At 38.0% G+C, this 13,135-nt stretch overlaps 1 protein-coding gene across 18 annotated transcripts in view; it reads right to left on the bottom strand.

The window, feature by feature from the left end:
• MARK3 (microtubule affinity regulating kinase 3) overlaps positions 1–13,135 on the bottom strand; it is a 110,289-nt gene that overhangs the window by 13,888 nt on the left and 83,266 nt on the right. For 12 of the 18 annotated variants that reach the window (XM_070514395.1, XM_070514387.1, XM_070514386.1 and 9 more), the window contains 3 exons: positions 12,536–12,689; positions 7,749–7,966; positions 4,497–4,600 (listed from right to left, as the gene is read on the bottom strand). In XM_070514395.1, coding sequence (XP_070370496.1) covers positions 4,497–4,600; positions 7,749–7,966; positions 12,536–12,689 — 476 coding nt within the window. The remainder of the gene's footprint in view (positions 1–4,496; positions 4,601–7,748; positions 7,967–12,535; positions 12,690–13,135) is intronic. The other 6 variants (XM_070514389.1, XM_070514391.1, XM_014854495.3 and 3 more) reach the window with 1 other exon arrangement.

Below are 13,135 nucleotides of genomic sequence, written 5' to 3'. Positions count from 1 at the left end.
AGAAATTTAATCCATGTCATATCAAGAATTACACAAAGAAAGCAAGAAAACAAATGTGTTTTTTTGATTTCTACAGAAGGCCTAGCACATTGATTAAGGAAACAGTAAACTCAGTAACTACTGAATTTCATGTTTGTACAATCAAACTCACAAAAATTTTGTTTATAATAGACAATCCCAACATCACAACTGGTCGCATATTTTGGAAGTTCATCAAGTTGTTTCTTGTGAAAGCTGGACAAAATTTTCCCTCCAGAAAAGTGTTAAAGATAATGATACTACTTCAGAGACTAGCCCACAACAAGCTAAATAAGCTGCATTACATTTTCAGTAGTTCTGGGTCCAAGGAAGAACCATTTTTAAACCTAAACTTACAGAAATAATGAGTTTCTTAAAATTCATGTTGCATGAGTTCATATTAATCTTCCTAACTGCTTGATATTTATGTCTGATCATTTTTTTTTTTTTTTTTTTATGATTTTATTTTTCCTTTTTCTCCCCAAAGCGCCCCTGGTACATAGGTGTATATATTTTTTAAGTTGTGGGTCCTTGTAGTTGTGGCATGTGGGATGCCACCTCAGCATGGCTTGATGAGCCGTGCCATGTTTGCGCCTAGGATCCGAACTGGTGAACCCTGGGCCACTGAAGCAGAGTGCGCGAACTTAACCACTCAGTGACAGGGCCAGCCCTCTTTTTTTTTTAAAAAAACTCTTAATTCACTTATGGTTACTAAAGGACAGGTATTTTCAATTTGTTTGATATGATACCTATCCTGTATCAGAACATTCTGACATGAAATGTTTTGGTTGCTGATTCAAAACATGCTCATTGATTGGGCAAAAGCAGAATTAAAAATACACTCCAAAAGATACATGTGTTAACTATGATCAAACCTTCTCTGCTCAATCCCTGTGTCTTGATGCAGGACAAGTGGATAAATGGATAAAATAATAGAGCCACTTTATAATTTTAAAATTTTACGTATGATATCAAATACCTAAAACTTCTTTGGAAAGATTGTTGTGCTTTATTATAACAACATCACCCTGCTTCTTTGGGGTTCCTCAAATGAACACATTTTCAATAGTCTCCCACAGATATCTAAAAGCATATGAAAGAGGACAGAGTGTCTATGTTATAGGGCTTGGTTGGCAACATTACTAAGTTGAGAGATTAGGTATAGTCAGTGTAAACTAAGAATATTCTTCACAGGGCTGGCCTGGTGGCATAGTGGTTAAGTTTGGTGCACTCTACTACAGTGGCCTGTGTTCATGGGTTCAGATCCTGTGTGTGGACCTACCCACTCATCAGCCATGCTGAGGCAGTGATCCACATACAAAATAAAGGAAGACTGGCATAGACGTTAGCTCAGGGCTAATCCTCCTCAAGCCAAAAAAAAAAGAGGAAGATTTGCAACAGATGTCAGCTTAGGGTGAATCTTCCTCACCAAAAAAAAAAAAAAAAAAAGGAAAAAAAGAGAAAATTCTTCACATTCATATCAGAGCTGTTTATTATAATAATGAAAGCCAGTATTTGTTGAGCACTATGTGTCAGTGTCTGTGCTAAGTGGTTTAAGACTCATTACAAATCTACATGATTTTGACAGAATCATACAACTGAAGATATAATTACACCTTCTCCCGTGTAGTTTATACTGACTGTTAGTCAATGTTGGAACTGGGCCATTTTCAGAGACTGACATCAGAAGAAGGTCGAATAATTAAATCAGGAGGATTACAGCAGAAAGTACTCTGGATTTTAGCAGGTCTGGTTTCAAAACAGTCTTACTTAGAAAACTACTCATGTGTGCCCCTGCCAAAGAGACAATTTGCCAAAACCTACACCTCTGCCAGCCCCAGACACCAATGATTAGTTTTATTTTTCACACAGTGAAGCTGATAAAGCAGAAAGATTACAGTAGTAAGAATCAATAAATAAAATTAATTTTAAAATGAAAAAACTATTTATTAAAAATCAATTATATTGCCTGTGGCAATAAAGAGAATACACTTGCTGAGGCTTTTAAAACATCACCCCATGTTCAAAGTAGGACTTGAAGACAGCTGAAGAAGGGTTTTTAAGACATGCAGGCTTTGGTTTAAACTTTCATACAGGTTTTATTAGTCATGATCATCCTTATGTTGGAATTCTGCATAAATACTCACATATATAAGAAAAAAGTTCAACATATTCAAGGCTAAAAGTGGAAATTAATGTCCTTCTTTCAGAAGTTAACATAGATCCAGGCATCCTGTAGCTCACTAGTATTTTAGTCAAGGAATAAAATATGTATGTAGAAGAAAAAGCAACGATCTGCCTAAGAAGTCATCTGAGTATCTAATTTATGACTCAAGCATCTATTTTAAGGATGAGAAAGTTGTCACATTTGGTGCCTTAACTGAAAGTAAAAAATATGACCATTAGCTTGGCACTCAAATCTCCAGTAATTTTCCAGTTTTTCAATTCAATTGTAAGATAGAAAGAAAAAGAAAAGAGATATTACTAAAATTTTAGGCCCCAGTCTTCTGTGGTTTGCCCCTGAGGCTCTATTTGATATGAGATACGGACAACACTTTCAAAAGCAAAGCATTTAAATGACTGATGCTAACAGAGGCAAACAGGTCAGGATAAGGAGGAGTCAGCCCTCACGAGGAAGGTGTTGGCACGTAGAACACAGACAGGTAATGACTCCAAAGAAGTTAGAGAATTCTTAAAACTATTTCCAAAGAGTGAACTGAATAATTGTAGGGAAGGAGAATTAGAAGAGCATGTCATGCACACATACAGACACAAAGCGGGGGAGGTTGGTCTTAACAAACTCCTAAAGAGTCTGAATCTGTACCTCAGAGAATGTGCATTCTAAGTTCAAAAGGAATCTGATAGTGCAACAATTAGAAGAATTTGTAAAAAGAAGAAGGGTCATGAGACTACATCTTTCTAGTTCTATCGACTAAAACCCCTAACATATTAGAAACTTCTAATTAAGTCTTCTATTGACGTCTTCTATTAAATCACTCTGAACTACAAGCAATTTGATAGGTTTGAGAACGTAACTGCAACGAAAGAAAGTTTACCAGAGAATAGATTACTACTAAGGAATAAATATATCAATCACTACTTGTAAGCTATCTAGCCCAGTTGCTATACTCAAGTTATTAATAGTTTTTTATCATAAGGAAAAAGACAATGTTAAAACAATACACACAGGAATCAGAAAAGAGAACACCGGAATGTAAATATTTCAAAAAATTCAATGAAAAATCAACACTATCTTACATAACAAGCTTTTACCTTCATATCAATTCAAACTTAAGTGATCTGTGGAAAAGGGAAATGATAAAGAGTCTGGTTTTAAAGGAGGAAGGGGAAAGATGAATCTTTGCTTAGGCTGTCATAGCAATTAATGATCAAACGTGTCATGTGACTAATGAAGTCTAAAGGAAAAAGAAAACTTACAATGCAACTTCAGAAAGTAAATGTCAGAAAAAAAGAAACAATTTTCATGCTAGACATGGGAATGTGACATGATCAAACAATGTTCAAGTCAAGAGGTCAAGGGACAATGAAAGATGATGTGAATTTACTTTATGATTTCTACTCCAGAACCTTATCTGCTCACTTTGACTATATCTCACCACTATGAATTTAGTTTATATACTATTCTTTCAAAAGGAAAGAAGGAAAATCCATGTTAGCCTGGGAAATTTGTTTTATATAGAATATATTTAATTACTCTACCAATCCAACTTATCTTTTTTCTCTCCCCCCAAACTAACTCTACCCCATGGTCTCTAGATCTACTTAATTGCGATTTTCTGACTCTAACTATCTCTTATTTTGTAACCCCAAAAGTTGTTTACATATGGCTCACTCCTTACTGACATAATACTTTGTTAGCATTTTAAATCACATTTATCTTATGTATGCTTGACTCTTCACCAGATTACAATCATTCAGAAGATTGCACTCTCTATTTCTTTGGGATTCTCAACTGTATCTCTTTTAAGGTGGAGCCTATGTTACTACTTTGTCCACCTGGCCCCTCTGGCAAACTGCTGACCTGTAACTGAAGGCTCGTCCACCTTACCTCGTGCTCTACATCCTCCAGAGACCTGGCTCCCTGCTTCAGGTCCTTACCCACACCCCTTTCAGCCTTTGTTCAAGTTACTAATATGCCCAAAATAATCTCCACTTCCCTATTCACTATTCTACAAGTAAACTATAGCTTACTATCTATCTCCTCTGGGAAAGCTCCCTGGTTTAACTCAACCTTTTCAATCATCATACACAGCTAGCCAGGAGGACAAGTTCTGGACAATGAGAGAAATTTGGAATTCTAGTATCTCGTTAAAAATTTGCATTCAAATTTAACTTACCGTTGGGGAATACTTACCATCACTATTTGAATTATTATTATAAAAACTGAGAAGTAACTAACATGCCTCCATTTCTCTTGGGACAAACAAATTTTCTTGCAACCAGGAGAAATTTCATACCTGTTTTCTTTGCCATTCTGAATTACTGAATGTCTATCAGCTGTGGTTCTTTCACTGCAAACGTAAGTATTTCGCCGTGTCATTCCGCCAGATGTTGTATTACTCTATTAAAAGAAGAAGGCATTTTTGTCAAACTAAGTATAATGTAATGAGGGGAAAAAAACCCCTCATCTAAATAAACAAACAGTTTTCAGATAAACCTACACTAAAATATCAACAGTACTGGCCAAAAGATCAGAAAAGGGGGTGGAGGCAGCGGTCTCTGCCCTCTCTCTTGGCAGAAAGAACGAAAAATGGTTGTGGCAGAGGAATTCTGAAAAGCTGGCTGTAATAATCCATAAAGTGATAACTCATGGATTTACTGATGAACACAAAGTAGGAAGATAGAGAGATCCACATTTTTAAAAGCTAATACTTTTTTTTTTTGAAGGAAAATTAGCCCTGAGCTAACATCTGCTGCCAATCCTCCTCTTTTTGCTGAGGAAGACTGGCCCTGAGCTAACATCCATGCCCATCTTCCTCTACTTTATATGTGGGACGCCTACCACAGCATGGCTTTGCCAAGCGGTGTCATGTCCGCACCTGGGATTCGAACCGGTAAACCCCAGGCCGCCAAAGTGGAACATGTGAACTTAACTGCTGCACCACAGGACCAGCCCTAAAAGCTAATACTTTCAAAATAAAAAATTATAAAGGATTATAAATATAAGGTAAATACACAAATAAAGTAAAAAGTAATAAAAATAAAGATATAAATATAAAACAATAAAACTATTAGGAAGAAATATAGGGGTAAATCTGCAAGACCTTGGATTTGACAAGAGATTCATAGATATGACACACCCAAAAGTATGAGTACCAAGAGGAAAAAAACAGTTAAATTGGACTTTATCAAAATTAGAAACTTTTGGGCATCAAATGACATTATTAAGAATGTGAAAAGAGAACCTACAAAATAGGAGAAAATATTTGCAAATCATATATTTGGTAAAGGTTTAATATCCAGAATACATAAAGAACTCTTATAACTCAACCAAAAAATGACAAACAGCCCAATTTAAAAATGGGCAAAGGATCTGAATAGACATTTCTCCAAAGAAGGCATACAAATGGCCAACAAGCACATGGAAATATGCTGACCACCACTGGTCATTAAAGAAATGCAAATCAAAATCACAATGAAGTGCTATATCACACCCACTAGGACAGTTGTAATAAAAAAGCAGAAAATAACAAGTGGTTGACAAGGATGTGGAATACAAGAACTCTCATATCTGGTAGGAATGTAAAATGGTGCAGTTGCTGTGGAAAACAGTATGGCAGTGCCTTAAGAAGTTAACCATAGAATTACCATATGACCCAGCAATTTCATTCCTAGATATATATCCAAGAGAAATGAAAACATAAGCCCACATAGAAATTTGTACACAAATGTTTATAGCAACATTACACATAATAACCAAAAGGTAGAAACAACTTAAATGTCCATCAATAGACACATAAACTATGGCAGACAAAAAGGCATGAAACACTGATACATACTACAACTCAGATGAACCTTGAAAATATTATGCTGAGTCAAAGAAGTCAGTCACAAAAGGCTGCATATTGTATGAGTCCATCTATATGAAATATCCAGAATAGGCAAATCCAACAAGAGAGAAAGCAGATTAGCAGTTGCCAGGTGATGGGAGAAGAGGGACTGGAGAGTGATTACTTAATGGGTACAGGGTGGTGTTCTGGGGTGTTGAAAAAGATTTGGAACCAGAGAGAGGTGGTGGTTGCACAACACTGGGAAGGTACTAGATGCCACTGAACAGTATGCTTCAAAATGGTTAACCATATGTCACGTGAATTTCACATCAAGCTTTAAAAAGTTAATACTTTCAAAATTAAAAAGCAAGGAACAAGTCACAACTAAGGAATTTTATCAGATAAGAACAATTTTAAGCACAGCATGAGCAGACCATGTACAGGTAAACCCTGAAGACTAACAGGAGAAAATTATAGTAATCTTTCTTTTTTCCTTCATAAATAATCAAATATGGGTGACTGATAATGCTCAGGATATACTTTCAAAAGATCAGTGTGCAGATGAGTAGGGCGATAGGGATGAAAGTTATGAAGGCACAGAACAGAGAAGGCAGGAAGGTCCTCACCTTCCTCTGGTAACTGTCAACAAATGTTGGAGGCTGAATTTAAATTGCAGGGCTATGGTATGACAATCCAATTTGATGGCAATAGGAAGCCAAAATAAAAACCCTTTCACACAGGGTTTACTCTGATAAAGCACAAGGTCAGAGGATGGAGCAGACAAAACTCTTTGGGCTCCTTTATGAAACCCTATCCCCAGAATGGCACAAATGCAAAACTCCCACAGGGAGCAGCAGAACTTCCACATGGGTGGCTCACTCTAGGGTTTTTCTGGAGCGGAGGGAGGGCTGTGTCATTGTTAACTTTGTAGGGAAAAACGTGGTTACAGAATATCTTTAAGATTGCTCGTTCTCTGCAATTTCTTTCTAAAATTACTTTAGGAGTGCTAAGAATAATAATTACTATGTTAGGTCAGACAAAATACATTTCGATTCATGGAAAAGTTTCTGAAACTCAATAGACTCAATTTAATTTAACAAGTACTACCTACTTAACTAGGAAGATTTTGTTAAGGGTAGGGATCAAGAGATGGATTCAGGTTAGCACTGTAATTTTAGGCAGTTACCTAACTTTTCTTCACCTTAAAATTTAGCTAATACATGGAAAAGCACTTGGCACGATCCCTGGCACATCCTAAGGATTCAGTCAACGTTTTTTATCGTTAGAGCCCTTTGAAGATACAATGCAAACACCACATCCCTGGCTCACAGGCAGGCAGACCTCCCAGTGCCCTGTACAGATTCCATCAGGCTTCTGTCTGCAGTCGCCTGTCTGCACTGTCATCATTTGGTTTTATTTATTTCCTCTGTTAGACTATGAGGTCTTTGCATCTCTCAGTGCCTGACACAACCTAAAGCTCGGTAGATGTTTGTAGAATAACTAGAACAGCCCTTGACATAAAGGATCTGACCACTCCTCTAGTAGGATAGGGCTCAACAAGAAATCCCTTCAAGGCAGCAAGTGATCTCTACAGGTTGAGATTGGGCATGGTGGCCTAGTGGGGAGGGCATTCCAGGCAGACGAGAACACTGGCGCAAAATGTCTGTATCATTTCAACCCTACAATCCTAGAAAAGCTCTACAGTGCAACAATACTTACACTAGGGACAGTGGAGCTTTTCTTGCGTTCAGGAATATCTGCCTTATTGGGATTACTGGCATTTCCAAGCATGGGACTGGCTGGAGCAATTCCCTTTCCTCCAACAGCACTACTGCTTGATTTCCGGGAGGGAATTCCATCTTCTTTGAGGTCACTATCCGCAGTGCTGGTCTGACTCCTTTTCGGATACGCCACAACTGAAGGAATAGCTGGTCCAGCTAAAATAAAGAGTTCGCTTTTTAAAAGTGAGAATACAGTTTCACATTTTATTCTGTGGAAATAAATATATTTTGTAAGATGACCTAAGATTGCTATTCATCTAAGAAAATATAAGACAGCAAAATCCTCTAAGATGTTTCCCATTCATGTACAATGTTTTCCCTATGCAATGAATTCAATTTTGCAATTCCACTTATTACTTCTTAACTTTCTAAAGTTTTTATTATTATTATTAATAAGCTTGTACAGCTGTCCTTTGGAAACACCTTCAGGGACAGGTGTCCACTGGAAACATCTTCGGGGGTGTTACTGTACAGATAACTCATCAAACGAACTTGCACACACATCATGCAGAATGAACTGCTTCACCTGGTACATCTGAGTGAATCACATCCTTTTTTTGTACAAGAGATGCCTTCGCCTTTTGGGACAGAACAATACAGATTTATGGGCCTTTCTTTTGAAGTTTTATCTTGGATCTTTTTTTTTTAAAAAAGATTTTATTTTTTCCTTTTTCTCCCCAAAGCCCCCCAGTACATAGTTGTATATTCTTCGTTGTGGGTCCCTCTAGTTGTGGCACGTGGGACGCTGCCTCAGCGTGGTCTGATGAGCAGTGCCATGTCCATGCCCAGGATTCGAACCAACGAAACACTGGGCCGCCTGCAGCGGAGCGCGCGAACTTACCCCTCAGCCATGGGGCCAGCCCCAATCTTGGATCTTTTTTAAAGCACTCATAATCTTCTAGATAAACAGGAATTTGAGTAGACAGGGAAAGGTGATAAAAGTAGAGAGAGGAAAGCATGTTCCCCATGCAAGTGACAGAGAGGAAGTGGGCAGAGGTTTCCAGTCACACCACAAGAGGGGTGTACTTAGGGACATCTTGGGTGAACAATTAACTGATGTGCTGGAATAAACCATCTGGAGACTCCGATAGTAGCACAGGAGATTCAGACTTTAAAGGACTTTGGAAATAAAGCAGATAGCTAGTATATTCATAATATACGATGTCCAGTGGTAATCTTAAGGAACAGCACCAAATGCTCATCACTTAGTCTACAGTAGAAGAGACTTGACATTTTAGGTCTAAAAGAGGGTAGGGTGGGGTGCAGAAAAGCTACTTCTCAGACAAAAATCTAAATGGCAAAACTATTTGGAACAGAGTTAAAAGTAAATAAGGGTTTGATTTTATTTATGAGAGGACAACAATTAAGCTCTTAAGTTTGGCAATTTTAACATATAAACCAAAGAACCAAGTATAGAATGATGTTACCCTTAATGCTTATTTTTCTTCTTAATATCATGAGATGTCTAATGATATTCTGAACTTTTAGTGTTATTATTGATTTACTGTGAAACTTTTATTTCTATTTAGAAAATACAAAATCCTTTAATTTTAAGATTTGAGATTCTGAATGGAAACTGACATGGACACAATCCACTGACCTTATTCATTCAGATTTCTCCAGTTTTACCTGAATCATTTGTGCCTCTGTGTATTTAGTTTTACACACTTTAATCACATGTGCAGATTCATGTGACCACCACCAGTCAAGACACAGAACAGTTCTATCTCAAGGACCTTGTGGGTTACCCTTTCACAGCCACAGCCACCTCGTTTCCACCCCAACCCCTTTCCCTAAAACCTGGCAACCACTAATCTGCTCTCCATCTCTGTAATTCTGTCATTTCAAGAATGTTATATGGGGGCCGGCCTGGTGGCGTGGTGGTTAAGTTCACGCGCTCTGCTTCGGTGGCCTGGGGTTTGCAGGTTTGGATCCCGGGCGTGGACCTAGCACTGCTCACCAAGCCACAGTGTGGCGGCATCCCACATAAAACAGAAGATTGGCATGGATGTTGGCTCAGCGACAATCTTCCTCAAGGAAAAAGAGGAAGACTGGCAACAGATGTTAGCTCAGGGCCAATATTCCTCAAAAAAAAAAAAAAAAGAAGAAGAAGAAGAAGAAGAATGTGATATGAATGGAATCAACTTTACGTAGCCTTTTGAGATTTTTTTTTTCCTCCACTCAGCATAATTCCCTTGAGATTCCTCCCAAATTGTTGCATGTATCAATAGTTTGTTTCTTTTTAGCGTGAGTAGCATTCCATGGTGTGGATGTACCAGATGGAAATGTGATTTTTCTGTACTAGTCATATTTGTCAAATCTTTTTTCTCAGGGCTTTTAGTGTTTGGGGCCATAGTTAGAAAGACCTTCACTAGTCCAAGTTAAAAGCAAAATATCTCATGTTTTCTTTTAATATTTCTGCAGCTTTATTTTTTTATATTTATATCTTCATTCCAAACGGAATCTCCCCTTGTATAAGATGAGAGAAATGGATGCAAATTTACTTTTTTTCTGATAACTACCAGCCAGCCCCAGTACCATTTACTGATTAATAAACTAGTGATTCTTTACCTTTTATATATATAAGACAAAGAACTCTTTGAAAATCTGATGAAACCACCCCTCCTAGAAAAACATGTACACACGTACAGGGGGTTCACACATGAGACCCAAATTAAGAAACAGATAAAAATTAAGTTGTGATTTTACAGAAGCAGACATATAGAAATCACTGGCATCTAGAGGTAGGGAACAAGGAGAGACATGAGAGGAGGTGGGAGGACAAGCTACAAGCTGATCTGCTTATAGGCTCGTCTGCCTTCACTTGGCATCAAGCAGAAATGCTTTACTAGACACTGTATTTAGAACCTATCTCATTTATAGCACTTAAAACAAAAGCGCCAGAGGTATAATCAGATCTTTCCTTTGTTGACCACTATCTTCATCCGCATAAAGAAGAAAAGAGAATGAGGAATTGGGTGAGTGATTTTCTGTATACATGGATTTCTGGAAAAATGCTTTTATGAACTGCTTTTTAATATTAGAGGCTCCAAGGAAGGATGACTATTATTATAAAAAGACTACTCCAAGAGGTAATGGACGGGTTAGTGGACAGAGCCACAGGAGAGACCACGAGGCCCGGGTTCTGTCCCAGGTGCTCCCACTTCTATGTAACCTTGGGAGACTTCGTGAGCTCTCTTATCCTTAATGATAAAACGGGGGTTTGGTGAGGGTATGACATCATGTCTAAAGCCCTTTTTAGCTCTAAAATTTTCTGAGCTGGCGAAAAAGGCATTACCAATCCAGATGGAATCTGCGTGCTTAAGGAAGAATTAACTTATTAAGATAGTCACTAGAGATAGGAGAAAACTCTATTACCAGTTTTTTTTCTAGGATTTAGGAACAATTCCCATTAAACTAGATAGTTTAGAGCAATATGTAGGCACTTTGCTAATTGCCCTGCAGTCCACAAGGCACTGAAAACCCCTCCTTGTTAGCAACTAACATGAACACAAAAGAGACAGAGACCCAGATCAATACTTGGTTTACAAATGCCATGAGCACAAATTCTGGCGTCAGAACAGATTCTGAGCTCTGTTATAGCAGACAGGTAGACAGTTTACTGATAATATCAGTACAATGTGCTTCAGCTCAAACCACATAGAGAAGTGGCATCAGCAGCAAGAGAAATGGAAAGCGAGAAAAGTGTCATCATTTTTGGTACAAAACCAAAGCTGTCCACACCTGGAATGCTCGGTGCAGTTCTAAGTGCCAAATCTCAAGATGAAAGAATGGAGGTGGACAATGTCCAGAGAAGGGAAATAACCTGAACAAGAGATAAATGGGTGTTCCATGTAAGGATATATTTTTAAAACTTAAGACCAGGTCAACGTAGATTTGGTTTCTGAATCCTAGAATACTAGAATTAAAGGAAATACCTGCAATGTTAACATTCATAGTTATGGGCAAATAAACATATAAATGCTAGAGTCTCTGGATTCCCACACATGGGGCTGGCTGGGAAGGTAGAACAACTGTCAAGTTTGGTAAGCATACCTTTAAGGCCCTAAGTCTCATAAAAGATTCACCTCTATGGTGAAAATTTTAACAGTGAGGGTGTTTAGACAGTCCAACAGCTAGAGTGTGGCTTAAAATGACACCGGTAAAAATTTAAACAAATTAAGGCAAAAGTGGGGTACTACACCTTCTCCAGTGCTGTGTTGTCCAACATGGTAGCCACTGGCAACATGTGGCTATACAAATTTAATTTTAAGTTAAACACAAGTGAAAATCATTTCCTCAGTTCAAGTGCTCCATATCCACATGTGGCTAGTGGCTATTCTATTGGACAGTATAGATATAAAACATTTTCATCACCACAGAAAGTTATACTAGACCGTGCTGCTCTAGAAAGTAGATCTGATGCAGAGATGGGGAAGAGAGTGAACAGAGAACTAAAGACTGAAGCAGGGGTCCCAGACAGGAGAATGGTAAGGTTTCCCCCCAGCAAGGCCTTACCCAGCAGAAGCCCAGGGAATGAGATCAGAGCCTTGAGATAATCATGCTAGTACCTGTAGGGCTGCTATGAAAGAAATGCCAAGAAGGGAAGTCAAGGTAATCCCTAGCTTCCATAGGCCCTAAGCAAAAGTTTGCTTCCCAATGTTAGGAGGCTTTTTAAGTAAGGGGAGACTCTAAGAGAACACCCTGGAATGGTCTGAAACTTACCATGGTCACTGTACCGCCTCTGCTTCTGGCTTGAAGAAACACTTCTCTGTACTTTGTGGTGAGGAGACTGGCCAGTACTGTTGTTGAGGTCACTGCTTGGCCTAACCTTAGCAAGTGAAAGATTGCTGCTAGAACTGGAATCACTAGCATCCAGCTAAGAGAAAATGAGAAAAACAGGGCAAACCACAACACGAACCCAAATAGTTTATTAGGAAACTAAACTTCTCATAACATACAAACCGCTCATAAACAGCTCATTTAGAGAGCAGAATCAAGATGTACAAAAAAAACAACCCTAAACTCAGGCAAAAGTATTTTTCTGACCACTGGAAAAACTCACAAAAGGATAGCTATTTATGATCTTCTTTCTAGGCTTTTTCACATAACTTAAAAGGCTCTATCTACTTCATCTGATACCTGACAACATTTCTAAACTATTAACAACTATAGGTTAACTTATGAAGGCAAAGTTTGTGACAATATCCACCATTAAGGTTATTATCTTAGAGTTAAAATAGCGGCTCATAATGGTCATAGGAGTTAAATTTGTTATTTGCAGGTAAATTAAAAAATAATATACCAAAATATACATATTAAAAA

This window comes from Equus asinus, chromosome 7 (genome assembly GCF_041296235.1).
Source record: "Equus asinus isolate D_3611 breed Donkey chromosome 7, EquAss-T2T_v2, whole genome shotgun sequence".
NCBI lineage: Eukaryota > Metazoa > Chordata > Mammalia > Perissodactyla > Equidae > Equus > Equus asinus.
The sequence above is the reverse complement of the archived record's forward strand: the minus strand, read 5'-3'. Positions and strand labels throughout refer to the sequence as shown.